This window comes from Cetorhinus maximus, chromosome 3, assembly GCF_964194155.1.
Source record: "Cetorhinus maximus chromosome 3, sCetMax3.hap1.1, whole genome shotgun sequence".
Taxonomy (NCBI): Eukaryota; Metazoa; Chordata; class Chondrichthyes; order Lamniformes; family Cetorhinidae; genus Cetorhinus; species Cetorhinus maximus.
This window is the reverse complement of record NC_135881.1, coordinates 175,855,307-175,882,972: the sequence shown is the minus strand read 5'-3', so window position 1 is coordinate 175,882,972 and position 27,666 is coordinate 175,855,307. Positions and strand designations below refer to the sequence as shown.

The following is a 27,666-nucleotide window of genomic DNA, read 5'->3' as shown; positions in this document are numbered from 1 at the left end:
GATGAGGTTTCCTAAAAGATGTAAAGGCCACTTGGTCTTTTTGCCTGCCCGTCAACTGTTAGGTTGGACGGGCAGTGTAAATTTCAAGTTATTTAGCTCATTAATGGCCTTACTAGGCCTTTCAATTATTGGCGGGCACACAGCCAACTCCAGCACGTGCCCACCAAATGAAATATCGCATGAGTGCACGATGACGTTGGGATGCACACCCAACTTCATCGCACGTCATATTACATTCGGGCGTGTCGGGCGCGCGCCCACACACTGAAGGTAAAATTCTGGCCTGTATCTTCCTCACAATATAAAAACTTTCATGGTGCCAATATTGCCAGTAACCTTTGAGACAATTAAACACATTCCTCACTTGCTTAACTGGCTAGTTGTAAACAGACTGGGATCCCTTTAAAATCCAAATATCCCTGCATTTATTAAAAAATGCAAATTCCCTTCACACTTTACATGCTAAGCCAGTATTTATGTTTACTCATTAGCATGTCAAGCACCTAGCTTCTTTTGATGAGTCTACTTGACTCCAAATGTAACTAAATCACACACAGACAGACCCAACTATATTACCCTCATAAACCTACTACACAATAAACCAGAAAAATATTACAAAAATTATATGTTAGTTTCTTGACAGTTTTATTACCCTTGTCGACCCCAGTAACTGTGACCACTGCAACGATCCCCACAATCAGGTACCACCTCACATTCCTGCAAAAAACATTTACGAGTCACTGAGGTCCTCCCTTTTCCGGGACCTCGCCTGGAAAGTTAGTTTTTTTTTAAACCCTTCCCCGACCCCCTTTTAACATTGGTATTCGGGGAGGCGGCATGGCTTTGATCTCAGATTACTGTAGAGTCTTCTATGATTTGCCGGGACCCGCCATCTTTCTGTGTTGTCCCACATGCAAGGCAGTAAGATCCCCTCACAACTGGCCATAGGTGCCGTTCTCTGTCCCTGACCTGGGGTTGGGACATGTACCCTTTTTATTTGATTGATGTGGAACCACTTTGATCGTTTGGGTAACTGGATGGCATAGACCATGGGGCTAGCTTTGTCCATGATGTTGTAGGGACCTTTATACAAGGTTCAAATACCCCACCCTTGCATAGTTTCAGACCATTACCTGGTTACCAATATCCCACCCTTGAAGTTTCCTACTATCATGTTTATGCCTTGCAAAAGCTGCTGCATTTTGCTGTGCATGGCTCCGATATAATTCAGGCACCTTTATCAGTAACTCCTATAAGTCATATGATTTCATGGCAGCTATCCGACCAGCCTTCTGTTGTTGGGCAGGGATCACTAGTTTTCCCAGTTCCTCCCTCACCCCTCCTTACAGGCAGTTGTTGGCCATATTGATGGCCACACAATGGGCTGTCAGCCAGTCCTTTCCCAAAACTCTTTTAGTCAGATCCTCCCATTTGGCTAATATGCATTCCCTTTGCATTTCACCCAATGGCTTAGCTACCGCTCCCATTGCCAAGTCCCCTGTTACGCCTTCTAGCTGGAAAACCACACCGGTAGATAGGGGTAATTTTTGCGGTGTGATCGAATGGATCACTGTTCTGGAGGTTTCTGTGTCCATCAGGTAACAACCCACCCTGCTCTCTACACTCATATGGATAGAAGGCCTTCCCCATTCTTCATAAATGATCAGGCACCGGTGCTTGGGATGGGTGTGGCCCCTTCATGCCTAGGAGGGGGCTGAGAGGGAGCTCCCACCACCTGGTTGTGAGTGGACCTTCCCAATTTGGGCCTTTAACTCTGCCATTTCCCTTCGCAACTCCTCCACCTCAGAACTTCACTTGCCCAGGCATTTATCCCTTTCCGGAGGTGGTCTTCTCCCTTTCGGGGGCTTTTGACACTCATGTTTAAAATTTCCCTTTCGCCCACAGCTATAACACTCCAAACCTGTTACCTTCCTTAAATTTTCCCTCCTGTTTCCATGACATCGGAACTGTACCCTTGGCCTCACAGACCTTTCCTTTCTGCTCAGACCCAACTTTCTTATCCCACTGGCGCCTTTCAAACCTCAAGGTCATTTCCCTTAACACCCCTGCCTCTGCATTGTTGGCGGCTTCGGGATCAAAGCCCTTGAAGGCTGCCTGTAACTAAGGCAAAGAATGGGTAATCAGGGTCCTCAGCCAGTGATTCAGGGGCATCCCTGTAACTGACCCTGATTCAGGGGTGGTCCCCAATGTGCTACATCATAGGCAGCCCAGAGACAGTCGGTGTAGGCATTGGATGATTCTGTGGGTCCCTGTGTAACCCCTTCCAGTGGCTTGTGGGGGTCCCCCCCCCCAGTGGCTCCCATGGCAGATAAGACATTGTTCTGCATGGCAGCATGTCGTCCTCCTCCCCACTTAGCCTCAATGGGGAGGGCAGCAAAGAGACTACTGCCTAACGTGAATGGTAGCACTTTCTTCTTTTCATCATCATCCAGACTGTGTAATATGGCCAACTGATCCATCTCTAAGAAGTGGCCATACAGATCCCTTCCCATTTCTAATTTTGGGATCCTTTCGGCCATACCCTGCAACTGATCAGAGGCATATGGAATGGCAAATTCACTGCCCAATTGACCATTGAGCAATCTACATTCTTGCCACATAGGTGCCATTGGCAAGCGTCCACTAGGGTTCTGGGACGATGGCCGTCCACCCAGATGCCCTGTCGCCTGCCCGTCTTCGTCCTCCGACTCCTCCTCGATATGCTCCTCTACTTCTTCTCCCCCCTATTGCATACAGTATCCCCTATCTTATCTGTAATTCCCTTCTCAACTTCTCAATCTTGTCCTGACATTCTGTGTGACCTGCTGGTGCATGCCGGGTCCGGTGATGTTCCTGCACCAAACCCTGGTAGGCAACCCTGAGATCGGCACACTGCCTTTCAGTTTCCTCCGCCCTGCTTCTCTGTGTGTGTTCCTTTTCTGCCCATGAGTCACACTGCCTTTTGTTATTCACGCACTGGCTTTCCATAAATTGTAACTGACTACACCACTTTTCCTTTTCTAACTCATGCTTTTCACCCTCCTCTTTTAGCCCCTGTTCTTCTTCTTCGAGTTCCTTCATTAGCCTTTGGCAACAGCTTCCCTTTCCTCTAACTTGTGTTTCAGTTGGTCTATCTCTTCCAATTGTATAGCTTGGTTCTTTTGATATGCCATCAACCAGGCAGCCTTTTCTTGGTTGACTTCCGGGTCGACCTCTGCATCCACCTGTCTGCCTCGTCCACTGGAGTCTTACTGTAAGACTGTCTGGACCCATCTTTCTTTGAGAGATAATTTCTTGACTGCATACTGAGTGACTAAACCCTCCATCCCGAGTTGAGCCATTTCTCTACCTGGCCTACACCTGCCTGGTGCCAGTGGCAAAGGCAGACAGGAGTCATGATGGGGCCTGCCACTGCCTTGCCGAATTGAGCAGCCAGCTCCTCAAATAGCCGGCAGCATTAATACGGAGGGAAGTGGCCATGCATGCAAAATAAAGGCCCTGCACTTGACCCAGTGCAAGATGCCATATCTTGACACTTCTCAATAATTAAAAATAAACTTCCAGATGTCCCTGCAATGAACCCAACAGCTGGGCACCGCACCAATGCGTGCCAGACTGTTTGGGTTTGCCAAATTACTCTTTGAAAATTCCATCCTCGGCCTCCCTGTAGCATTAACAACTTCCTAAAGGAGCTTAATGGGCTGCTAATTGAAGCAGAGTGGGTTCCCCATACCCTCCCCCATGCCAGCACTTAAAAAATTGTAGACTGTCCTGGAGACGTTGGGATCCAGACCACGGGACCAGGATTTTTAAATCACTGGGCCTCGATCCCACCAGCATTTGAAAATCTGGCCCAGAGTTTCTGTAATTCTAATGATTTTAAAAATTTTTATTCGTTCATGGGATGTAGGCGTCGCTAGTTCGGCCAGCATTTATGGCCCATTCCTAGATGGCCTTGAGAAGGTGGTGGTGAGCTGCCTTCTTGAACTGCTGCAGTCCATGTGGTGTAGGTACACCAACAAGGCTATTAAGAAGGGAGTTCCAGGATATTGGTCCAGTGACAGTGAAGGAACAGTGGTATGGTTCCGAGTCAATGTGGTGTGTGGCTTGGAGGGGAACTTGTAGGTAGTGGTGTTGCCCAGGGTGACCAACTTTGGGCGAGGAAGGTAAGGGATAGTTTGCCGTGGGGGCTGCTGGTGAGACCATGGGAGTGGGTGTCGGTTTGGGGGGACCCACTAGGTAGCCCCAAACTCAAACCACTGACCTACTACAGCCGACGCGCACACAGAAACAAAGGCCAAGATTTCTAGACGGAAAATTCAGAGAGGCAACCAGCAGGACTGGAAAATCCCAGCCAAAGTCTGCAGAGAGGGCAAAAGATCCAAGACAAAACACATCCTAGGAAGGTGTGACCGGGGATGTGAGACAAAAAGCCAAATTATGACTGGTAGGTTACCCTGATGTTCCCATGCACCTGCTGCCTTTGTCCTTCGAGGTGATAGAGGCCAAAGGTTTGGAAGGTGCTGTCGAAGGAACCTTGGTGAGTTCCTGCAGTGTGCTTTGTAGATGGTACACACTGCTGCCGCTCTGAGTGGTGGTGGAAGGAGTGAATGTTTAAGGTGGTGGATGGGGTGCCAATCAAGCGGACTGCTTTGTCCTGGATGATGTCCAACTTCTTGAGTATTATTTGCTACAGACAGAGTTGGGAGAGAACTGAAACCTTTGTAGCCTTTCCATTGCTGTCTGTAATCAGTGCGGATTTTGCAGAGGAAGATGTGTATGTTTCTTAGCCTTCACCCCGGAGTGTGTGGTCACATTAAACAGCAGCAGCAGTCTTTTGTGGATTTTTATTAACATTTGGTTTTAATGCTTTGGGAAGTTTCATAGCTACAGATATATGACTTCTGGTGAGCTGTGGGGTGAGTGGAGCATCAGGTTTCACTCTGCCATCCGGAAGAGATCATATTTCACAGGCTGTTGAAGGACAATGCTTGTACTATGTAAATTTCTATTAGCGCATAGTTGCCCTGCCTGTAAAACTCTAACCCGTTGATGGCTTTTTCTACAACCCATGGGTTGAATAGTACAGATTCAGCTCCATTGACTGTTCTTACTTCTAAGATGATAGTTGGGGGGGTTGGGGGGGTGAATTGTGTTTAAACCCCTGTCTGGGGGTCTCCTCCTGGACCTTGTCTTCAGTGGATTCTGGTGTTGAATTGCTGGGTATGGGGCGATTTGGATTTTGACCCTGACCATTGGTCTTTTCGTGGGCAGTTCCCCACTTGCTGCACTTGTATTCCCCATGTGTTTTTCACAAGTGTTGTTTGTCTTGGGGCTCATCAACTTCCCATTTTCCTTCACCTCGGGGATGGATTTTTACCCAACACTTCCCATGTCCTCTGGTACACTAGTGCTCACAGGTGGCTGTCCAGCCTCTCTTGTACTCCCCTAAGGCACTTTGACTAGGTGAGGCATCTCCCTCACTTTTGGCCTGCATGCTTGAGCACTTTCTTGGTCCCTATTTAAACCTGGAAGGTTTTTGCTAACCAGACCTTGAATGCATTCCCTTCAATCCCTGCTGCTTCTTTCCCAGCGCTTTTGCTTCCCTCTATTTTGGCCATTTTAAATTCTGCAGGCCTCTGTAAATTTGCAAGGTTCTAACCTAGCCCCTGTGAAATTCTGCTGGCTTTCCTCTAGTCCTTACTAGTCCTATCATTTTAGGGGTTTCCTCAGCCTTCTGCAGATGAGCAGCATTTTTCTGGTTTCCATCATTTTCCCCAGTCTCCATGGATTGCTCTGGACACAAAACCTGATAACCGGCTAAGTCATTGCCCAACAATGAATCAACCCCCTCCACTGGCAAACTTGGAACGATCCTGACCGTCACTACCCCAGTGACCAACTTACTCTGCAGGTAAATTTTAACTAAAGGAACCTTCAAGCCTTTGCCAGTAAGCCCTTTCATCAACACTCTGGTATTTGTTCTGCTTTCAGGTGGCATCTCTGCAACCTTTGTCACAAATAGAGTTTGAAGACAGCATCCTGAGCGGGGCCCAGGATAGAAAAGGAGCCATTTCCCCTTTAAACAGAAAATCCTGACTGATGCCTGGGTTGGTGGTTGTAATATTTGAACACAAACTGACCACTTTCAGGGTCATCGCTACTAGTTTGGCTACCAAGTCCTGTGTTGGAGGCCCTGTAATGCCAACAATTCTCTTCAGTATGTCCAGGTTTTTGTAGTAACTGAAGGTATTAGCCTCTCCTGCTGTCTATCAGGGTCACGTGATGTTCTTGGAGGCTCCGACCAACGAGCCCTAAGCGGGGGCAATCGGGGGTGGGGGGGGGGGGGCATGCTGACGAGAGCCCTGATCGAGCATGTAGCACCATATTCCAGTGAGAAAGAAGGATTCTAGGAAGGGGATAAACCAACCATGGTTAACCAAGGAAGTTAAGAATAGTATCAAATTGAAAGAGAAAACATAAAATGTGGCAAGACTGGTGGTAAGCCAGAGGGTTGGGAAAGTTTCAAAAAAACAACAAAAGATGACCAAAAAACTAGAGGGAGAGCAGATAAACTAGCAAGTAGTATAAAAACAGACAATAAGGGCTTCTTTAAATACATAAAAATGAAGAGAGAGGTCAAAGTGAACATAGGCCCCTTAGAGAATGAGGCTGGGCAATTAATAATGGGGAACCAGGAAATGACAGAGGAGTTGAATAAATACTTTGTATCAGTCTTCACAGTACAAGACACTAATAGCATTCCAAAAACACTAAATAATCAAGAACAAAAAGCGGTGGGGGTGGGGGGCAGGGAGCAAATAAATACAATAGCTATCACTAGAGAAAAGTACTAGGAAACTAATGGGGCTAAAGGCCGATAATTCCCCTAGACCTGATGGGTTGCATCCTAGGATATTAAAGGAAGTAGCTACAGAGATAGTGGATGCACTGGTAGTAATCTCCCAAGAATCCTTAGACTCTGGAAAAGTCCCAGGGGATTGGAAAGCTGCCAGTGTAACAGCCTTATTCAAAAAGGGAGGGGACATAAAATGGGTAACTATAGGCCAGTTAGCTTAACATCTGTCATTGAGAAAATGTTGGAATCTGTTATAAAGGATGTAATAGCAGAGCATTTAGAAATACATAATCTAATCAAGCAGAGTTAGCATGGCTTCGTGAAGGAGAAATCATGTCTGGCAAATTTATTAGAATTCTTTGAGGAGACAACAAGCAGGATAGTAAAGGGGAACTAGTAGATGTAATATATTTGGATTTCCAAAAGGCATTTGTTAAGGTACCGCACATAAGGCTATTTAAAATGAGAACCCATGGATAGAGGATTGGCTAACTAATAGAAGATAGAGAGTTGGGATAAGGGAGGCATTTTCAGGATGGCAACCTGTAATTAGTGGAGTGCCACAGGGATCAATGCTGGAGCCACAATTATTTACAATATATATTAATGACTTGGATGAGGGAAGTTTGCAGATGACACACAAATAGGTGGGAAGACAGGTGGTGAGGATGACACAAAGAGTCTACAGAGGGATATAGACAGGTTAAGTGAGTGGGCAAGATGGAATATAATATGGGAAAATGTGAGGCTATGCACTTTGGCAGGAAGAATAGAGGAGCTGAATATTAATTAAATGGAGGAAGACTGCAGAAAGCTGCAGCACAGAGGGATTTGGGGGTCCTTGTGCATGAATCACAAAAAGCTAGCATACAAGTTCAGCAGGTAATAGGGAAGGCAAATGGAATGTTGGCCTTTATTTCAAAGGGAATGGAGTATAAAAATAGGGAAGTCTTACTAAAACTATACAAGGCACTAGTTAGACCACACTGTGAACAGCTTGGTCCCCTTATCTAAGGAAAGGTATGCTGGCATTGGAGGCAGTGCAGAGAAGGTTCACCAGGTTAATCCTGGGTATGGAGGGATTTTCTTATGAGGAGAGGTTGAGTAGGTTGGGCCTGTACTCATTGGAGTTTAGAAGAATGAGAGGTGACCTTGTTGAAACATGTAAGATTCTTAAGGGGCTTGACAGGGTAGATGCTGAGAAGTTGCTTTCCCCTTGTGGCAGAGTCTAGGACCAAAGGGCATAATCTCAGAGTGAGGGGTTGCCAATTTAAGACAGAGTTGAGGAGGAATTTCTTCTGAGGGTAGTGAATCTGTGGAATTCTTTACTGCAGAGGGCTGTAGAGGCCGGGTTGTTAAGTATATTCAAGGCTGAGATGGACAGATTTTTAATCAGTAAGCGAATCAAGGGTTATGGGGAAAAGGCAGCAAAGTGGAATTGAGGGTTATCAGATAAGCCATGATCTCATTGGGCAGCTTTTTCCTGCCAGCGAGTGGGGGGCGGTGCCCGCTCGCCGATGTGTAAAATGACACGACATGACGTCGGGCGTGTGTCCCGACGTCACTCCGCATCGTTTAGATTTTCAGTTTGGTGGGCATACAGCCAACTCGGCTGCACATCCGCCAACCTGTCAAAGGCTTCTTAAGGCCATTAAAAAAGTAATTGAATTGATTAATGGACCTACCCGTCCAACCTTCAGGTTCGCGGGCAGGTGAAGAGCCCAGGCGGCCTTCCGAAAAAGCATAAAACCTCAAACACGGGCGGGATGAGGTTTCATGAGGGAATTAAAATTTTTGGAACATTTTTAAATAAAAATAATGGACATGCCCCAGCTCATGTGACAGTGTCACATGAGGGGACATGTCAGGAAAATTTTTTCTACCCTTTAAAAGTTTTTTAAAACTTCAACCGATCTCCCTGAGACGGCACTTTGCCTCAGGGAGATCTGTGTGCTGCGCGTGAAAGAGCGCACTCCCGGCTCAGGGAATCCCCCCCCAGCCCACACAAGGAGCGCTCAGCGCTTCTGAGTGAACGTCACTCTGGATGGGCCTTAATTGACCCACCTGTGTAAAATGGCAGCATGCCCCCAATTGAGGGTGCCGATCGGGAACCCGCCCGCCCGCGCCCACTCCCGCACAGCCCCCCTAATGGGGGGAAGATGCTGCCCGTTGAATGGCAGAGCAGACTCGATGGGCCGAATGACCTTCTGTTCCTACCTCTTATGGTCGAAGAAATGTCTCCTGAGCAAGCCTTAGAAACTCTTCCCTCTCTCTCTGCCCTTTACAGTATTACTATCCTAGTTTATATTAAGATAATTGAAGGCGTCCATTATCACTCCTCAATAGTTCTGGCACCTCCCTGTAATTTCTCTGCAGGTATGCTACTCTGTATCTTTCCCATGATTTGGTGGCCTGTAGAATACATCAAGTATTGTAAGGGCTTGTCTATTGTTCCATAACTCTAACCAAATAGATTCTGTCCTTGACCTGTCTAAGACCTTCTTTCTCTCCACCACTAATATTCTCCTTCATCAATACTGCCACACTCCTCCTTTGTTTCCTCCCCCATCTTTCCTGAGAACCTTGTATTAGGAATATTCAGCACCCAGTCCTGCCCTTTTTTTGAGTCAGGTCTCCGTTATGACCACAATATAATTTTCCTATGTGGCTATTTCCACCTGCAGCTCACCAACCTTTGTGGCTCACATACATGTACTGTAAACCTTATTTAGACCTTTTTTGTATTCTCTCTTAGTCTGACCTCACCTAATACCTTGCTATTGCTTACTCTACTGCTGTCTATCTCTCCCAATCCTTTGTGCACTTTGTTCCTCTTTTCTAGTGCTGCATCCTGTTTCCCCTGCCGAATTAGTTTAAACCCTCTTGCACAGTACCATCAAACAGCCCAGGAGAACATTATTCCCAGCTTTGTTAAGGTGCAACCTGTCTGACCTGTACTGGTCCTACCTCCCACAGAACTGGTCCCAAGGTCCCAGAAAATTACAACCCTCCCTCCTGCACCATCTATTTAGCCCCACGTTCATGTATTCTATTCACCTATTTCTGTACTCACTAGCATGGGGAGCAATCTGGAAATTGCTACCTTTGTGGTACTGCTTATTAATCTCTTTCCTAGCGTTCTATAAAACTGCTTGCAGGACCTCATTCCTCCCTTTACCTATGTCCTTGGTACCAATATGGACCACAACCTGTGGCTGTTCGCCTTCATCAGAATGTTCTGCAGCCACTCAGTGACTTTGTGGTCCTTGACACCAGGGTGGCAACATATCATCCTGGAATTACGTCTGTGGCTGGAGAAATGCCTGTCTGTTCCCCTGCTAATTGAATCTCCTATCACCATTGCTTTTCCAATCTTCCTCCTCTCCCCCTGTGCAGTTGAGCCACCCATGGTGTCGTGGATTTGGCTGTGGCTGCACTCTCCAGAGGAAGCATCACCCTTACCTGTATTCAGAACTAAATAATGATTAGAGAGCTAGTGCTCAAAGGGCAAACCTGTACTACCTGCTTAGTCCTTCTTGACTGACTGTCTCTAGCTGGATTAGAAGGAATTTGTTCCCAAGCTGATGTAAACACAGGACAGAACTGTGAAACAATAAATAGATTTGATTGTGGTTCTTTCAGAAAGCTGGTTATTAAACTCCACAGAATTTTGCCTGATTATCAAGCAGCTCTTCTACTCTGTCTTCAGGCATCATGAATAGACATACCCGAGAACTTCATGTTCAGTTTGGAGACTTTCATAAGTCAAACATTGAAAAGCAAACTATTGGCAGTGTTGATATTGGTAGAGATTGAATCTTATCATGTAAGATCTGGGGCCTTGTCCACTTTTCCCAATGAGGTTATGTTTACTGAATCAGTCCAGTGCTGACAGAAATACAGGTTTCATGTAGTCCTATTTAAAAAAAAAAACAAAAATAAAATCAATGAGCACGGGCTTTACAGTCCCATGACCATACAACTTTGCTTTTGGCAGCTTAGTCGTGCCTTCACCATTTATACAAATGTGTCCTTGCTTCAAATCCTCCATCAACAATGCTGCAAAATCACTAACATACCTAACGTTTATGGCACCTAGGAAGTTGCATGTAGCTTCCTGGCTTTCAGGAATTGTTTCAGTTGATATAGTTTCACTTGGGAAAGCCAAATGAATAGGTTTATGAGCCATTTATTGACTAATTTGGTTGAGAGTAGCAATGACCATCACTTCCATTTACTGTAATATAGCATCAGATTGTGTGTCTGGCATCATAATCCGGCACTTGAGATAGATACCCCAGGCCATCTGTACCATTTCAGGGTAATGACATTCCAAGCCCTGTAAGGTCCATGTTATTTGCTGTTGAATGATTTGGTTTTCTTCAACATTCATCAGAACACTGGGAACATTTCTATTTTACAATGCCACATTTTAGACATCTTTGTGCAGCTTGAATTTCACGGCTCCATTTTATTATTTACGAAATGATTTCAACTATGAATCAAAAACCAATTACTAGATAGTTTGTTATATTGTAGCATTGCTTGTCAGCCAATTTCCTAACTGTCTTCTGAAGATTATTAATTGGCTTTCAGTTAGGAAGTGCATCTCGTAAGAGGTTAGTCAGATTTATCCTAAATGTTGGCGGTCTTGTGGTGCAATGGTAGCATTCCCTACCTCTGGGCCAGAAGCTTTGCATTCAAGTCCCACTCTGGGACTTGATGGCCATAGAAGATGCATTCGTAACGTGGCCCAACAGGTTGATTATCAGCCTGCAAATCCTTCCAATATGCCTGATGCAGGAGTAGGAGAGTTTCTTGGTCAGCCATACTGCAGAAGGCAACTGCAAACCACTGCAGTACTTTGCCAAGCATAATCATGGACCAGTCCAATGGAAGTCCATGGTCGCCAATGCCCTCTCTGTGCATGGCACCTGAAGGAGGAGGAGGATCCTAAATGTCTGGTGTGGGTTATAGGCAGGATTGCAAAGGCTTTATTTGGTTTTAATCTTCAGCCAAGATGATTTAATGTGAAGAAAACCTCACTCACTGGCCACTAATTTTTTTGTTTGCCAATTTGTCAATCAATGATTTTCTTCTTAAGTGTACTCTTAGTCTGAAATCAAATTTTGGTCTTGAATTACTCTGTCTCTACTCCCTTATTAGAACCATAGAAAAGTTACAGCACAGAAGGAGGCCATTTGGCCCATCTTGTCCATGCCAGCCCGAGGACACCCAGGTGCCATTTCTAATCCCATCTTCCTGCACCCGGCCCATAGCCCTGCAGCTTACAGCACTTAAGGTGCATATCCAAGTACTTTTTAAAAGAGCTTAGAGTTTCTGCCTCTACCACCAACTTGGGCAGCGAATTCCAGACCCCCACCACCCTCTGCGTAAAAAAGTTCTTCCTCATGTCCCCTCTACACCTTCTGCCACTTATCTTGAATCTATGTCACTGGTTCTAGAATTCTCCACCAAGGGAAACAATTTTATCCTGTCCACTCTATTTATTCTCCTCATAATTTTGTACACCTCCATCAAGTCACCTCTCAGCCTTCTTTGTTCTAAGGAAAATAACCCCAACTTATCCAATCTCTCCTCGTAGCTACACTTTTCTAAACCTGGCAACATTCTTGTAAACCTCTTCTGCACTCTCCAGAGCTATTACATCCTTCCTGTAATGTGGTGACCAGAACTGCACACAATACTCCAGTTGTGGCCTCACCAGCTTTTTATACAATTCCAACATTATATCCTTACTTTTATATTCTATACCTCTGCCAATGAAGGAGCATTCCATATACCTTCTTTACAACTTTGTTTACTTGAACTGCTGCTTTCAGGGACCTATGTACTTATATGCTAAGATCTCTCACTTCATCTACCCCTCTTAGTATATCCCCATTTATTGTGTAATCCCTGTAACTGTTTGACCTCCCTGCTTTTCCATGATAATTAATACGGTCGCTTTGAGGAACATTTTTTTCAAATCAGCACTAAACAATCTTCACTGGTTTCAATCAATTGCAAGAACATCCTGTTCCTTCTCATGAGAACAAGTCCACAGTGTGTTGCTTGCATCTCTAGCTTTTGCTCTTACTGCCTTTGGGTTGCTATGGTTTTCATTTGTGAAGTCATGTGGCCTAAAGTACTCAACTGCAAAGTGGTGTTGTGACATGGACTTGTGATTTGTGAGCCTACATAAGCACTGCAAGCTGTTTAGGTGAGGTTAGGTGAAGTTATGCCACAGACTGAGAGATGGAATATATTGATCAGTCAAAAAAAATACAAGACTTTGGAAATGTGCAGCTGCCTTCTAGATTTGAGACGTCACAATACCACAGGCTTTCTAAGTGCTCGTGTCCAAGTAATTAATTTTTTTTTAATATTGTAGGCCATACAGTTCTACTAATGTTCCCCCTCCCAAAATTCAGATTTTCACAAAATTCAGAATTAGTTTGAGACAAATTATAAAGAGACGTGAACTTCCGCAGGTTTGCCTGCAAAAGTATAACTTGCAGCACATACCAAGATGGGGGAGCAACAGGGGTTCTCTATCCAATAAGTAATCTGGTTGGCTGAAGTGGGTAGATCGAGTCAGGAAATGATCTGATTCGCTGGATGTACCTCAGTAAAATGCACAACTTTTGCTCAGGTGTGGAGGGATGGATTTGGGACTGCTGACCCAGAAGCGAGGTAGAGACATGTCCTGATGATGAGGAGGACGGATCAAGTCTTGGGCTGGATATAAAGGTTGCAGCTCTTGCTGTGAGGGAGGACGCTGTGTTGTTGCTGGTTTGTAGGAGGATATGTCTTTCAGCAGTCAGTTAATTAAGAACTGCAATTATTTGTCAACTGATTAGTTACACAGGAAGAGATGACCCAAGATGGGCCTTCCATAGGTAACTATAGAGTTTAATGCTGCCTATTGAACTTGTCTAATAGAGGACCACATAGAAGTAACTTAATGCTGCCAAAGCTTCGCAACACCCAGCCATGGAGATGGCTGCATCTTGATAACTTCAGCATTATGAGACTCTGCATTATGAGATTATTGCAATGCCTCGGGGACTGATTTTTAAATGCTGCATGCAGAACCTTTGCCCTTCACTTACGCTTTCACCAGCCACCTATCAGGGTGTGGGCACTAAATGTGCCTTGTCCATTACCCTCATAGTGGCACACCATCATCACAGATGAGTGTGACTCAGAAGGGGAAGACAGCAGGGGTGTGTGCACTTGGGAATACCATGACATGTTGGTGTGACAAGAATAAATGCCAGGCCACCCAGCATTCATGCTGTCACCAGCCCCTGCCTCACCGCAGCAACGCCAGCCTATGCTGTATCTAGATAATAAGGTTCCTGCATATGAATGGACATAGGGTATGTGTTGCACCAAATGAAGCAAGAAACCTGACTTGCCCATGTGCTTTCTCCATTGTCATGCCAGTATGTTGCAGAGGACAGGAGCAGGAGGGACTGCGCCCCAGCTCAGTGAGCAGGACCGCAAGATTCTGGTCCAGGAGGTGCAATGCAGGTGGGAAATCACCTCTCCCAGAAGAAGGAGGATGCTCCCAGCTTAACAAAGTGAGCTTGGCAGGAGATTGCATCCACTGTGAGAGCAGCTGGGGAATACCATTGCCCATGGATCCAGTGGCGCAAGTGATTCCACAACCTGTTGCGCTCCGGCAAGGTGAGTTCTTTGGCACATCACTGTGATGGATGACAGCTGAATCCTGCACCAGCTGGAGCACATTGGCACATATCTCTCCTGTAACATGGATGAGTGTATGACTACGGTACTCATGTACTTCCAACCAGTTATGGGGTGACATGATAATGCCCACTGAGATCCACTGCCACATTGATGAGGATGAATGCAGGATAGAATGGGCTTACATCACTCTGTTTTGTACTTGCAGGAAAAAGAACTTGCAACACCAGAGAGATGGCTGGCTAAGGGTGATGCACTTAGTAGCATCAATGGAGATTGTGAGGGTGCCCTCCAAGCAAGTTATTGGAGATGGTGAATCGCCCATAGCAGGTGCAATATACAACAGGGTGTTAGAGGCACTTCTGATCATGCTATCAGTGCTGGAGGTGATGCAGTTAGTGAACTAAACACATTGGGAAGTTGGTTTGAGAGGGAGTGTGAAGGGTGGGTTGCATGATAAGGGTTTCTGGCCTGGTTCTGCATGTGCTTTCAAAATGTCCAGATCTTACTCTAACTACCTCCTTTTGTGTATCACACAACCTCCATCGGTGTTCGCCAACCCCACTGGGCGTCCAACAACCAGCCTCATCTGACCTGCCTGAAACTAACCCAGGACTGTGGAGGTTGGCCCCTCCACCAGAACTTTCATCTGTGGCACATGCCCCAGTGATAATGGCTACCCCTGCAGAAATTCAGAACCCACATTCTCAGGTAGGCCCCAATAGTCCCAGCATGACGAGGCTGGCCTCCAAGTTCAAGTTCCTCGATGCCTTATAGATGGATAGGTGTGCAGATTGACTCCACCTCCTCCAAGGCAACATTGGGCGCATCACATAGGCACATTCACGAATGCAGCATGCTGTTTTACCTGGATCATTGATGGATTCACAATGGTCTCATTTACTGCCACTATGTTCATCACTCCTTTCATGTACATTGTAAATGCACTATGTACTTTCTGCAGTGGATGTGGTGGTCTGTCATTGTACAGTACAATTACTGTACACTACAATTAACAGGTAAACAAAAAGCAGCAGGTTCTCATCAGTAGCAATGGAGACTGTAGCAGTAGTCCATTTCTCAGTGATAGTACGACTGTGAAGGGTGTGGCCATGCATGTTCCACAATGGAAGGCTGAGTCTTTATTCAGACATTCAGAGAAGGTAGCAGTCCACCAAGGGGTGCATATGCAGAGGGCCATTCCAGGATTTGCTGTCCGTTCATAGGTGCATTGGAGGAAGTTGTGAAAACCTGAATCCTTGATAAGATGCAGCTCATCTGGTGTAGTTTCACCCTGAGTAGTGTGTGGAAGGCAGTCAGATGCATTTGAAAGTTCCACAGTGACGGCACAGTGGCTGCTCTGCAGGTCAGGATGCTATATGTCTTTGAGTGAAGCTTGCATATGTGGGAGCTCCCATGTGATTGAATCCTTTGTGCTTCTAGGTGGTAGAGGCTGCAGGCTGACAGGGATCTTTGGCGAGTTGCAGAACTGTATGTTGGAGATATCACACACAGATGTCACTGTGTGCCGGTGGTGGATGGAGTACTGTGGAAGGAAGTGGATGGGATGGTGGCACACATATGGCTTATTCCTGCAGAGTCTCCAATCACTCCATTTTTATTGGCCCATGCACTCATATCTGCAGGTCCCAAGTCTCGACTCCCACTCCTTGCGTGCACACTTAACATGTGGATACACTTTGGCTAGGCACAAGGTGAAACTGTCTCTGGTTATTTGCCAGCCTCTAACAAAAAATTGCAGGCTCAGCTTTAAAAGGACACCTCAAGGGAAATCTTTGAATAATGGTGATCCCAAGGGTGATGATGGTGCAGAATTCAACCATGTTGATGACATTGAATGTCAAGGGTTGCCGTTGACATTTTCTTTTGGGGATAGGCACCTCCTGGAATGTGTGTGGCATCAACATTAATGAGCACATGTGGCAATGGCTCACCAGGAGCTTGCTGCTGGATTTGCAGTGAGATCCTAAAGGCTGCTTAGATGAATCGTCTTTGTAGTAAGAGGCCCCTGGCGACAATGATGTCCCAAATAGATCCGACTATGGTTACCCAGTCCTGCCCCTCAGGATGTTTTCCCATTGTTGCCCCCCCTCCTCGGTGTTATCTCCATCAGAGTCAACAGGCTCCTCCTCATCCTCCTCTTCCTCATCCAATGATGTGGCTCCTTTGCTGGCCTTTGGCCCCTTGATGTGAATGCCCCTCTGCTACACTATATTGTGGAGAATGCAGCAAATGACCACTATCCACAACATTCTTGTAGGTGAGCACTGGAGTGCTCCTCCTGAGCAGTCATTGGATCTGAACGACATCTTCTAACAGGCCAGTGGCCTGTTCGATGATGATCCTCATCTGCAAGTGGCTGTTGTTGTAGCAACATTGGGACCCTGTCTCCGGAGGCTTCAAGGGAGTAAGCAGCCACATACTTAATGGGTATCCTGTGTCCCCCAGAAGTCAACCAGAGAACTGGGGTCTGGGCTGGAAAGTTGTGGCAGGGGTGAATGCCTTAGGATTAAAGGAGTCATGGGAACCACTGGGGAAACATACACATACCTTATTGTGGTCACTTTGCACGTTGATGGAGTGGAACAGTTTTCTGTTCCTAAATGTCTCTGGCTGCTACATTAGTGCTCTTATAGCGACGTGGGCACAGTCTACCACTTTTTTAACTTGGGGGAAGCTGGCTATGGAGGCAAAGCCTTCTGTGTCTGTGATGCCATATCTGTGGTGAAGTTGATGTGTTCCCCCACCCTAGCAAAGAGTGCATTGGTGATGGTGGTAATGCACCAATGGGCGGCTGATTGTGATGGTGCAGAGCTTTGTGGCAGAACCCTGGGAGGAGCCAGCTGCATAGAAATTGAGGGACATGGTAATCTTGAGTGCAATAGGCAGGGCATGGGGATCAGTTGGCTTGTGGTGCAAGATCTTCCTCCATCATGACACAGATGTCTATAACCGTTGACCTTCAAAGCTTTTGCCTGCGCTGCCTCTCGCTCAAGTCGAAATAATTTCTTTGGAGATGGCACACCCTTTGCCAGGATAATATCTCCTCCTCCTTTCTGCTGTGCTCTGTGGTGGCTTTGCTAACTTCTAGCTGGGTACCCGTGTCCTGGCTGCACATTGCTGCTGCTGCCCTTTATCGCCCATATGTGGGAAGGTGCTGCACCCATTCTTTTCAATTTCCTTTGCTGCACACTCTTCACCCAGTGAGCCTGGCAGTCTGTTCTGTCTCCCACTTGGCTGCCCAAGGCCACCTAAGGGGCCACACAGACATGCTCTTCTACTTTTACAACCTTACCCCCCTCCCCTCACCTTCTGGTCTGGCACCAACCTCTGTCTTTGAAATAAGGCTTCTGTGTTCAGAATTTAACTTTGAAGAGTTCTGCACAAGGCAAACACACTTTTTCGGCGGTCTTTAAGAGCAAGCATTTACGACTTCACCATAATTTTGTGACTGCTGCACTGTAGGTTAAGGCACATGCAGCAGTGAAAATTGCATTAATTTAAACTCTCAAACAACTTTAAATGGACCATCAGATTGTCATGTGCGCCTGTGTGAATCAAGCTCCGCCCCTTTCACCTATTGGTGAAAATAGTTTCGGGAGGAAAAGGTGGTGGGACTTCCATATCCAGGTCCTGCCCGCCATTTTTAAAGGTTCAACGGATGCCACAAAAATCTGGCTCTTCACTTAATGTAAAATATATACTCCTAAAAAATGTTTAGTATAGCTTTAATTTATGAATAAATCACAGTGTTGAACAAATTTGCACCAGGAATAATTTTATCGAATGTATGCCTAGTACATTCTTTTTTCCCCCCACCTGACGGTCATGCTTTCCAGAATGTGCATTTAGACAACCAACCCTGCGACCACCCCCCACCTCCACCCCCAACTATTTCATAATCTCAAATCTAATCACAGAGCATTTCCCAGCACTTGTGCCTAGGTGATATTTATCCTTTATACTTGCATGCATCTTTTAATCTTGATCCTGACTCAACTTTCTTCTGCTTACATACTGCACAGTATAATTATGACAATATGATAGTGAATGGTCTGCGGTTTTGCCCCAGGCAGTTGATGAATGCAAGTTTATTTTTAATATGTAAGATGGCGAGTGACTTGGGGAAGAGACTTCAAAAGCTCACTTCACAGCGCCTCCTAGTGACCACATCCTGTACTACATTGTGGCGGCTGACATGGCAAAAAAATTGAATAGACAATATTGATGTAACAATTTACAATGGTAAATGTTGACAAAAAAGTGTGATCGGAAATGGCGACAATTTGAAGTATGGCTTATGGACAAAGGATGTATGTTCATACAGGATTTTAAATATAGACGTTCACTTAATATGCTCATTGCAAAAGTGTTACGCACAATATATCCCACTGCTAAAATGAAGCCGCATCTTTTTAAAGGCTCAAAGTCTGGTTGTTGTTAAGTAAGTAGTGGATGAAATAAAAACAGAAAATGCTGGAAAAACTCAGCAGGTCTGGCAGCATCTGTGGAGAGCGAAACAGAGTTAATGTTTTGAGTCCACATGATTCTTCTTCAGGGCTAAAGAGAAGTAGAAATGTGATGGACTTTATACAATTTTAAGAGGAGGTGGAGCAGAGTAGATGGCCAGGGATAGATGGGAGCTAAGGAGAAATTTAACAAAGATGCCATGGACACAGGACAAAGGGAGTGTTCGTGATAGTATTAAAGACTAAAGGAGGTGCTGATAATGGCATAAAGGTAAGATATCAGAACAAGGGTCAGCGCTCTGTGAAAGCAAAACTTAAAAATGAGTGACAGATGGCCCTGTCTGTGGGTGAGTGGGGAAAAAAGGATAAAAAATGAATAAATAAATAAAACAAGAAAATAATTGGATTAAAAAAGGGATAAAGATGGAAGAGAGTTCATGGTCTGAAGTTGTTGAACTCAATGTTAAGTCCAGAAGGCTGTAAAGTGCCTAATCAGAAGATGAGGTGCTGTTCCTCCATTTTGCGTTGGGCTTCACTGGGACATTGCAGCAGGCCAAGGATGGACATGTGGGTATGAGAGCAGGATGGTGTCTTGAAATGGCAAGCAACAGGAAGGTCTGGGTCATTCTTTGCGGACTGAGCGAAGGTGTTCTGCAAAGCAGTCACCCCAGTCTGCATTTAGTTACCTCAATGTAGAGGAGACCAGATTGGGAGCAGCGAATACAGTAGACCAAATTGAAGGAGGTGCAAGTGAAGTGTTGCTTTACCTGAAAGGAGTGTTTGGGCCCTTGGATGGTGAGGAGGGAGGAGGTGAAGGGGCAGGTGACACACCTTCTGCGATTGCATGGGAAGGTGCCGTGGGAAGGGGATGAGGAGCTTGGGGCATTGGAAGAGTGGACCAGGGCATCATGGAGGGAATGGTCCCTATGGAATGCCGACGGGTGGGGGGTGAGGGGAAGATGTGTTTGGTGGTGGCATCGTGCTAGAGTTGGTGGAAATTTGCTTTTATTTAAGTAAAGGATGAGTTCATTTAGTCTTGAATTGCTGTTCAGGCTGCAGGTCAAAAGTCTACCTTTGTCCTTTTTTAAAATAGGATTGGTAAAGTGAATTCAGAGTCTGCAGACGTTCTGATGCTGGTGGTTTCTGGTTTTGGAGAGTCTTTCTGCATTTGAAATGAGCCTTTATTTCAAATGAACCTGTTTGTTATCCTATTAGCACAGGTATCATTTTGGTGAACCTGCAGTGCATCCCATCCACGGCCAGAATATCCTTTCTGAAATGTGATGCAAAAAAAGCTGAACGTAGTTCTACAAATGGTGTCTAACCAGAGCTTAGTAACCATAACACAACTTCCACTCATTTGTATTCTGGCTCCCTTGAAATAAAGGCCAATATTCCATTAACCTTTATTTATTGTACCTGTCCGCTAGCTTTTACTGATTTCTCTACTGAACATTAATATCTCCCATCCTCCAACCCCACTGCTGGCCCCCTTCTTGCCTTTGCATGCGATGTAATCTCCTGGGAGAGGAAACAAAACAGAAAAATTACAGGGACGATAGTAGGGAAAGAAGTCTTTGGGAAATTCCTCTCTGGCGATTGACATCAGTTCAGGGGATCCTGGACCCTGTGTACATTATCTGTTAATCCATTTGCCTTCTATATAAGATGATCTCTGCTGCACCCAAGAACCAGTCCAGCTGCTAGTGATGATATTAATGGATGAATGCTTGCAAATTGTTATGCCATTCCTTTGTCCACTATTTTAGTAGAGGCATTAACCTGTTTACCTTGAAATGGACGAGTCTTCCATTTAAACAGCCAACAGAAAAATGTTACATGCATGTGTTAAGAATTTATGCGTGGGTATTTGCTAGCCTTTACTTTTTATTACCTATTTTGTGCATCTTTTGTGGAAGTCACTTGTTACAAGATCTGCGTATTTGTTCATACATAGAAATATAGAAAAAAGCAGAAGGAGGCCATTCAGCCCATCATGTCTGTGCTGGTCAAAATTGAGCTTCCCAGCCTAATCTCACTTTCCAACTTTTGGTTCATAGCATTGTAGATGTCAGCACTTTAAATGCATATCCAACTAATTTTTAAATGTGGTGAGGGCTTCTGCCTTAACTACCCTTTCAGGCTATGAGTACCGGACCCCACCACCTCAGGGTGAAAATATTTCTCCTCAACTCCTCTGTAATCTTTCTGCCAGTTACTTTAAATCCATGCCCCTGGATATTCACTTCTCTGCTAAGGGAAACATTTATTTTATTCATTCAAGGGATGTGGGCTTCGCTGGCTAGGTCAGCATTTATTGCCCATCCCTAATTGCCCTAACCACTCTAGCTAGGACCCTCATAATTTAATGCACCTCAATTAAACCCCCATGAGCCTCCTCTCTTCCAACCATAACAACCCCAGCCTATCCAACCTTCCCTCATAGCTAAAATCTCATTCCTGCCAACGTTATCATAAATCTCTTTTGCATCCTCGCCAGTGCAATCGCATCCTTGAATAGAAAATGATTTGACTCTCCCATCGCTGATCGGTGATCTTTTGGTTGATGAGATTTTTGGTTTGTCACACATTGTTTTCAATAATTGCTCTCCTACTTTGCTCAGAGACCTGCAGAGACTGTAGATGAGGAGGAGGATCCACCAGTGCTCTGCGAAGAAGAAAGTAGCTGCAAAGGAGATGGAAATCTTCCAAATGTGGAGTGGAAACTTCGTAACGATGTGCTTAATGGTGAAGAAATCCTTACAATTTGTCATGCAGAGGAAGATCTCCGTCGGCATGATCTTCCTCATAAAGAAGTGAAGACCAGTGAAGAAAGTGAAACCGACCATCAGGTAGAAGAAGAAATTTCTGACCCTGCAGAAGAAGAGGTGGAAGGTATTGATCCAAGGGAAGCAAATCAGGAAGATAAATATTTTCATCGGAATGATCTTCCTCATAAAGAAGAGATGATGGGCGAAGAAAATGGAATTGACCATCAGGTGGAAGAAGAAATTTCTGACCCTGCAGAAGAAGAGGTGGAAGATATTGATCCAAGGGAAGCAAATCAAGAAGATAAATATTTTCATCAGAATGATCTTCCTCATAAAGAGATGATGGGTGAAGAAAATGGAATTGACCATCAGGTAGAAGAAATTTCTGACTCTGCAGAAGAAGAGGTGGAAGATGTTGATCAAATGGAAAAGGATAAAGAAGATAAATATTTTCATCAGAATGATCTTCCTCATAAAGAAGAGACAGTGGGTGAAGAAACCGGAATTGATCATCAGGGAAAACGAGAAATTGCTGACTCTACAAAAGGGGAGCAAGATATTGATCAAAAGGAAGAGAATTATGGAGATAAGTATTTTCATCGCCAAGAAGATGAATTCCAAAAAGAAGACTTACACCAGGAATCGGAAGATAGTTCTGCAGAAGGAGAAGTGCGACTAGAAGAGATTGACAAAGAGAATGAAGTGATTCCCACAGAAGAACATAGCAAGGTAATGAGATTTTGATCTTTCTGTTTTATGCTATTACCCTGAGAGGTGTGTAGAAATCATCCCATGGCACTATTCAAAAGAGAGTGTGAGATTTCCCTCAGTGTCATGGGCAACATTTAGCCCTCAAACAACATCGCCAAATTTGGATGAACTGGTGATGTAACATCTGCTGTTTGTGCAGCAGCACTGTGTGCAAATTCGCTGTGACCAACCTTCAACAGTAATTCATTGGCTGTGAAGTGTTTTGTAATGTTCTGAGGATGTCTAAAGACTCTTTTTAAAAAAAAAAGTGAATTTTTTCTATTGCCTTTATACCTGCTTTACAGCACTGGAATCTTCCAGGTTGGTTTGCCAGTGTTTGTTGAAGTAATTGTCTCTTTCCCTAAACGATGTGGCTGGGACTTTTCTTGAATATAAGCAATGCACAGTTTTCAAAACTGAAATCTGTTAACCTCATAATTTGATTAAATCAACAAATTAATGTAGTATGATCTTCCATCTTCCATAATCACACATTGGGGGGGTGGATTAAGTTTTTATTCCTTCTTGAGATGTAAACATTGCTGGCAAGGACAGTTTTTATTGTCCATCCCTAATTGCCCCTGAGAAGATGGCGATGAGCTACCTTCTTGAACCGCTGCAGTCCATGTAGTTTAGGTACAATGAATGAATGAATGACGACATATTTGCAAGCCAGGATGGTGAGTGACTTGGAGAGGCACTTGCAGGTGGTGATGTTCTCATGCTAAGTGGTAAAGGCCGCAGTTTTAAAAGGTGCTGTCGAAGGAACCTTGGTGAGTTGCTGCAGTGCATCTTGTATATGGTGCACACTGCTGCCATTATACATTAGTAGTGGAGGGAGTGAATGTTTAAGTTGGTAGATGGGGTGCTGATTAAACAGTCTTGCCTTGGATGATGTTGAGCTTCTTGACTGTTGCAGGAGCCACACTGATCCAGGGACATGGAGAGTATGCTATCTCATTCCTGACTTGAGCTTTGTAGATTGCGGACAGCCTTTGGGAAGTCAGGAGGTGAGTTAGTCACCACAGAATTCCCAGCTTCAAACCTGCTCTTGTAGCCACAGTGTTTATTTGGCTGGTTCAGATCAGTTTCTGATCAATGGTAACCCCCCAGGATGTTGATGGGCGAAATCAGGCAATTGCGAATCAGCAGTCCATCTTACACTTTGCAACATTCTTCTTTCCCAGTAAAAGAAAATCGAGTACATCCCAAACAGGTCGCCAATTCGCTGTCACCTTTTTTTTCCACTGCACTTAAACTTAAAATTACCAAACTCCCAAGATAAAATTGCTTTCTAAGTTGCAGATTATGCAAATGCATGTTTTTAAAAGAACAGGAAGCAGATTCATAGCAACTTTCAAAATGGAACTGGATAAAATTTAAAAGGAAGAATTTGCAGGATTATGAATGAATAGGAGAGTGGGACACACAATGCCAGCACAGGCACGATGGGCTGAGCGGCCTGCTTCACCACCAAATGATTTTATGATAATAACCTGGTACTGTCTCATCTGGTGGGTCACTTGGGGATTATCAAATATTTGGTAACTTACCATCTGGTACAAGCAAGCCTCTTTCCACAGTGCCAGCTTCTCTTTATGTCACATAGACATGCTTCTTAACCCTACCATTTCCAGATTGAATACAGCTATCATAGTAACCTGCAAGCTTAATGTGCAGTGCAAGGTTACACTTAAATAGGTAAATAGAATGGAGGTACAGATCAGCTGTGATCTAATTAAATGGTGTAACAGGCTCCAGGAGCTGAATGGCCTCATCTTGTTCATATGTTCCACTGTCTATAGGCAAATGTAATAACGAGTTTGCAACAGTGAAATCATTATTCTGCAATTAGATCCTTTATTTTTTATTACATTCTAAAACCTAAGGCTGCTGGAAGCCCTAAATACTTTCATGTTAATTATAAGAGTTGCAGTAATTCATTCTTGCCCCAGCATATTCAGTGATAGTCTGGGAGAACAAATAAAATTAAATCAGCAGTAATGCACTTTAAAGAAAGCAATAACTTTGATAAGCAGGAATTAAAATACACCTAATGATAGTGCTAAAGTGTGGTATTACCAGTTAAATCTAGCTTGCCTTTCAGAATATAAGCAGCAAAGGATTAAAATTAATGATCAGGTGAGGTCCATGTGAGATTTTATTTCAACTTTTGCTTTTAGTGGACCAAAATTTTCTAGTCAGAAAGAACGTACTGACTGGGTCTTTAAATAAATTTGAGATGCACTGCAAAAAAGCAACCATCAACCAGACTGACAGGATACCACAAGATGGCCTCCTGTAGATTCAGAATGTAATGAATCAACACCTTAATTCTCCATAGAATGCCATATTACAGATTGCGCACCTTCAGTTATAATTGATATTCCTCTAAAGACCTTTCTGATTGATAGGGGTAGCAAATCGTTAAATATCAGGACTGTGTGTAAACCTTCAGCCATAGTTGATATGATAGAATTACTTATTAATTAGGGCAACTGCAGAGAAAAGGCTGAATCAAATTTGAAAAGGTTACGTGCCTTGGTAACTGTTTATGACCCTGAATTCAACCGCATCTTCCAAAATGATCCATAATGATTAAAGGTCCCCTCCCTACCTTGCAAGTAAAGTAGAGATCAACAATATTAATGGTTGAATCAGTAATTCATTCACATCACTTCCATTTGCTTGTTTGATCACTGATCATTCCCAGATTACAAAGTCCTGGTAACACAATCAACACAAAAGAAAGTGACTGTGGAAACAAAGAGGATATCATTAAAAAAAAAATTAAATACAGGAGTTAAATTATTTTTTAATTAGTTAGTACTTTCCTCCAGCTTAATTATATTAACCAACTCAATTTTTTTAAATGAAAGGAGTTGCTGATCTGTAAAAGAACTGAGAGATTTTGTGTTTAAATAAGAAATCCAATCAATGAGCTGTTCATTGATTTCTGTGTTCCAGTTTTTAATGTTTTTCTGCTCTCTGAGCTTAGTTATCGTGACCTGCATCTTGTTGCCAATGTTATTTTTGCTATTTGATGCTTTAGTGTAGTTTTGCTTTGCTTGAAGCTGGTTTTCAGCTTGTTGATGTACATGTAATTCTGCCTCACTTTCTTCTTGATCTTTGCCTATACTCTGTTAATTACTTTCTTTTGGGACTTCGATTAAAGTGAATGTGATCAATATGAAGATAGCACTGCTTGCAGCATTGTTAAATTGGCTGATGGCATCAAAAGAAAGGCTTGCATTTATATAGCATTCTCCAAAATAGTGCCATTGGACCTCATACGTCCACCTGAAAGGGCTGCCAGGGCCTTGGTTTGACATCTCATCCAATAGACGGCACTTCTGACTGTAATGGAGTCTCAGCCTTGACCTTTGTGCTCAAGTTCTGGAGTGGAACTTGAACTCAGAACCTTCTGACTCAAAGGCAAGTGTGCTACCCATTGAATTATGACTGACACATCAGTGCAGGTGCCGGAATATATTTGATGGGCTTGAAATGACGTAGATTTTCATATGAATGAATGTAACTGTAAATGTATATATTAGTACAATGACAATGCACATATGTTTATGACAGAATGGATCCTATTTTAACTAAACCAGTAGGATTAAAGGATTAGACTAACCCAACCCATACCCGCTTAAAGCAGCAGCCATAGTAAACTACAAGGCGTTATGGTCCACTCAAACCAGTTTCAAACAAAGACAAGCTAACAAAAATAACTGAGGTAACAAGCTTGAATCAGTGTGATAGATTTTGGGGGGTGTGGGGGTGGAGGGGGCTATTAAAACTGAAAGGCCTGAGCCATTCACAATGAAGGCATCCAGTGAGGCATTAAACACAATGGGGTGGATTCCTGGAAGTTATCCAGTGGACTAGCAAACAATGCATATTAGTGTTCAAAGATCACCCAAGTATGAACTGTTGCTTAAAGCACGCGAAAACAGCTAGAGAGATCCTGTCCTGTGAATAATACTCATGCTGAGCTTGTTGAAGGCCCATGTACTTGGTGTAGACTAGTAAAAGTGAGATGGAAAAGGATTTAAGTTAGTTTGATTGTTGATTAAAATTGCATGTTGCTGCATGAACTAATTGGTCTGAAACATTTGTCAAGCTATAAGTTGTGACAGGTTTAATTCATTTTCTGAGGGAAGTTTCTAAGAGGTTTTGTTATTTTTAAGAATAAATTAAAGCATCAGAGAACCATTATAAATATAGGATCATAGAACTTTACAGCTCGGAAGAAAGGTATTTAACCTCTGAGCCTGTGTTGACTATGAAGGAGACACCGCTTAATTTCACTCCTCTTAAAATGTTAATTTTTTAATGATTTGTCCACTTTATCTTTCAAAAGCTTATGGATTCTGCTTCCCTCTCTTTCTGGTAGGGTTTCCTAACAACCCAATAAATATATATTCCTAAACCGTTCTGTTTGTTCTTTAGTGATGACCTTAAACTTGTGCTTTCTAGTTATCAACACTCAGTTTCTAGGGGTGAATTTTCAGGTCTAGTTGGGGACAGGCACGGAGGTGGGTGGTGGTGTGGGTGTGCAAAACTATGGGCACTGGCCGCTGTGCCAGCTCATTGAGAGCTCATTGAGGGGCCTGTTCAGATTTTGACAGGGGTGCGCAGGCTGCACTCTGGGTCTGGGGCAGATCAGATAAATGGAGGCAGACACACAGCAGGAATTTGATCACAGTCACTGAGAAAATTAGATGGGCAGAGGGGGACTCTGCCTACAGCACACAGGTACTGTCGGGTTAGTGGAGGTTTCGGGGGAGTATGGGCAGTGCAGGGAGTTACCACTGCCTGGCATCCTGGGGGCACAAGAGGAGGGGGTAAGGCTTCCAAATATAATTGAAGGGGCCATCTGAGCACATAGAAGCAGCAGCTGGCAATGGAAACATGACTCTCAGATTTTGGGTCTAATGGCGATGAGGAGCATCATCCTCCTCAGGAGGATTAAGGAGAAGGATGAGGGGCAGGAAGGAGGTGGAGGCCATACCCTCAGCATAGCATAGCATATCAAGGAAGGAGTTATCTTGAGATGAGCAAGAACCAGTGCCAC

At 44.2% G+C, this 27,666-nt stretch overlaps 1 protein-coding gene across 1 annotated transcript in view; it reads left to right on the top strand.

Annotated features, from left to right (window-relative positions):
• LOC144674353 (doublecortin domain-containing protein 2-like) overlaps positions 1–27,666 on the top strand; it is a 240,731-nt gene that overhangs the window by 200,321 nt on the left and 12,744 nt on the right. The window contains exon 9 of the mRNA XM_078535740.1: positions 21,690–22,565. Within this exon, the coding sequence (XP_078391866.1) occupies positions 21,690–22,565 (876 nt within the window). The remainder of the gene's footprint in view (positions 1–21,689; positions 22,566–27,666) is intronic.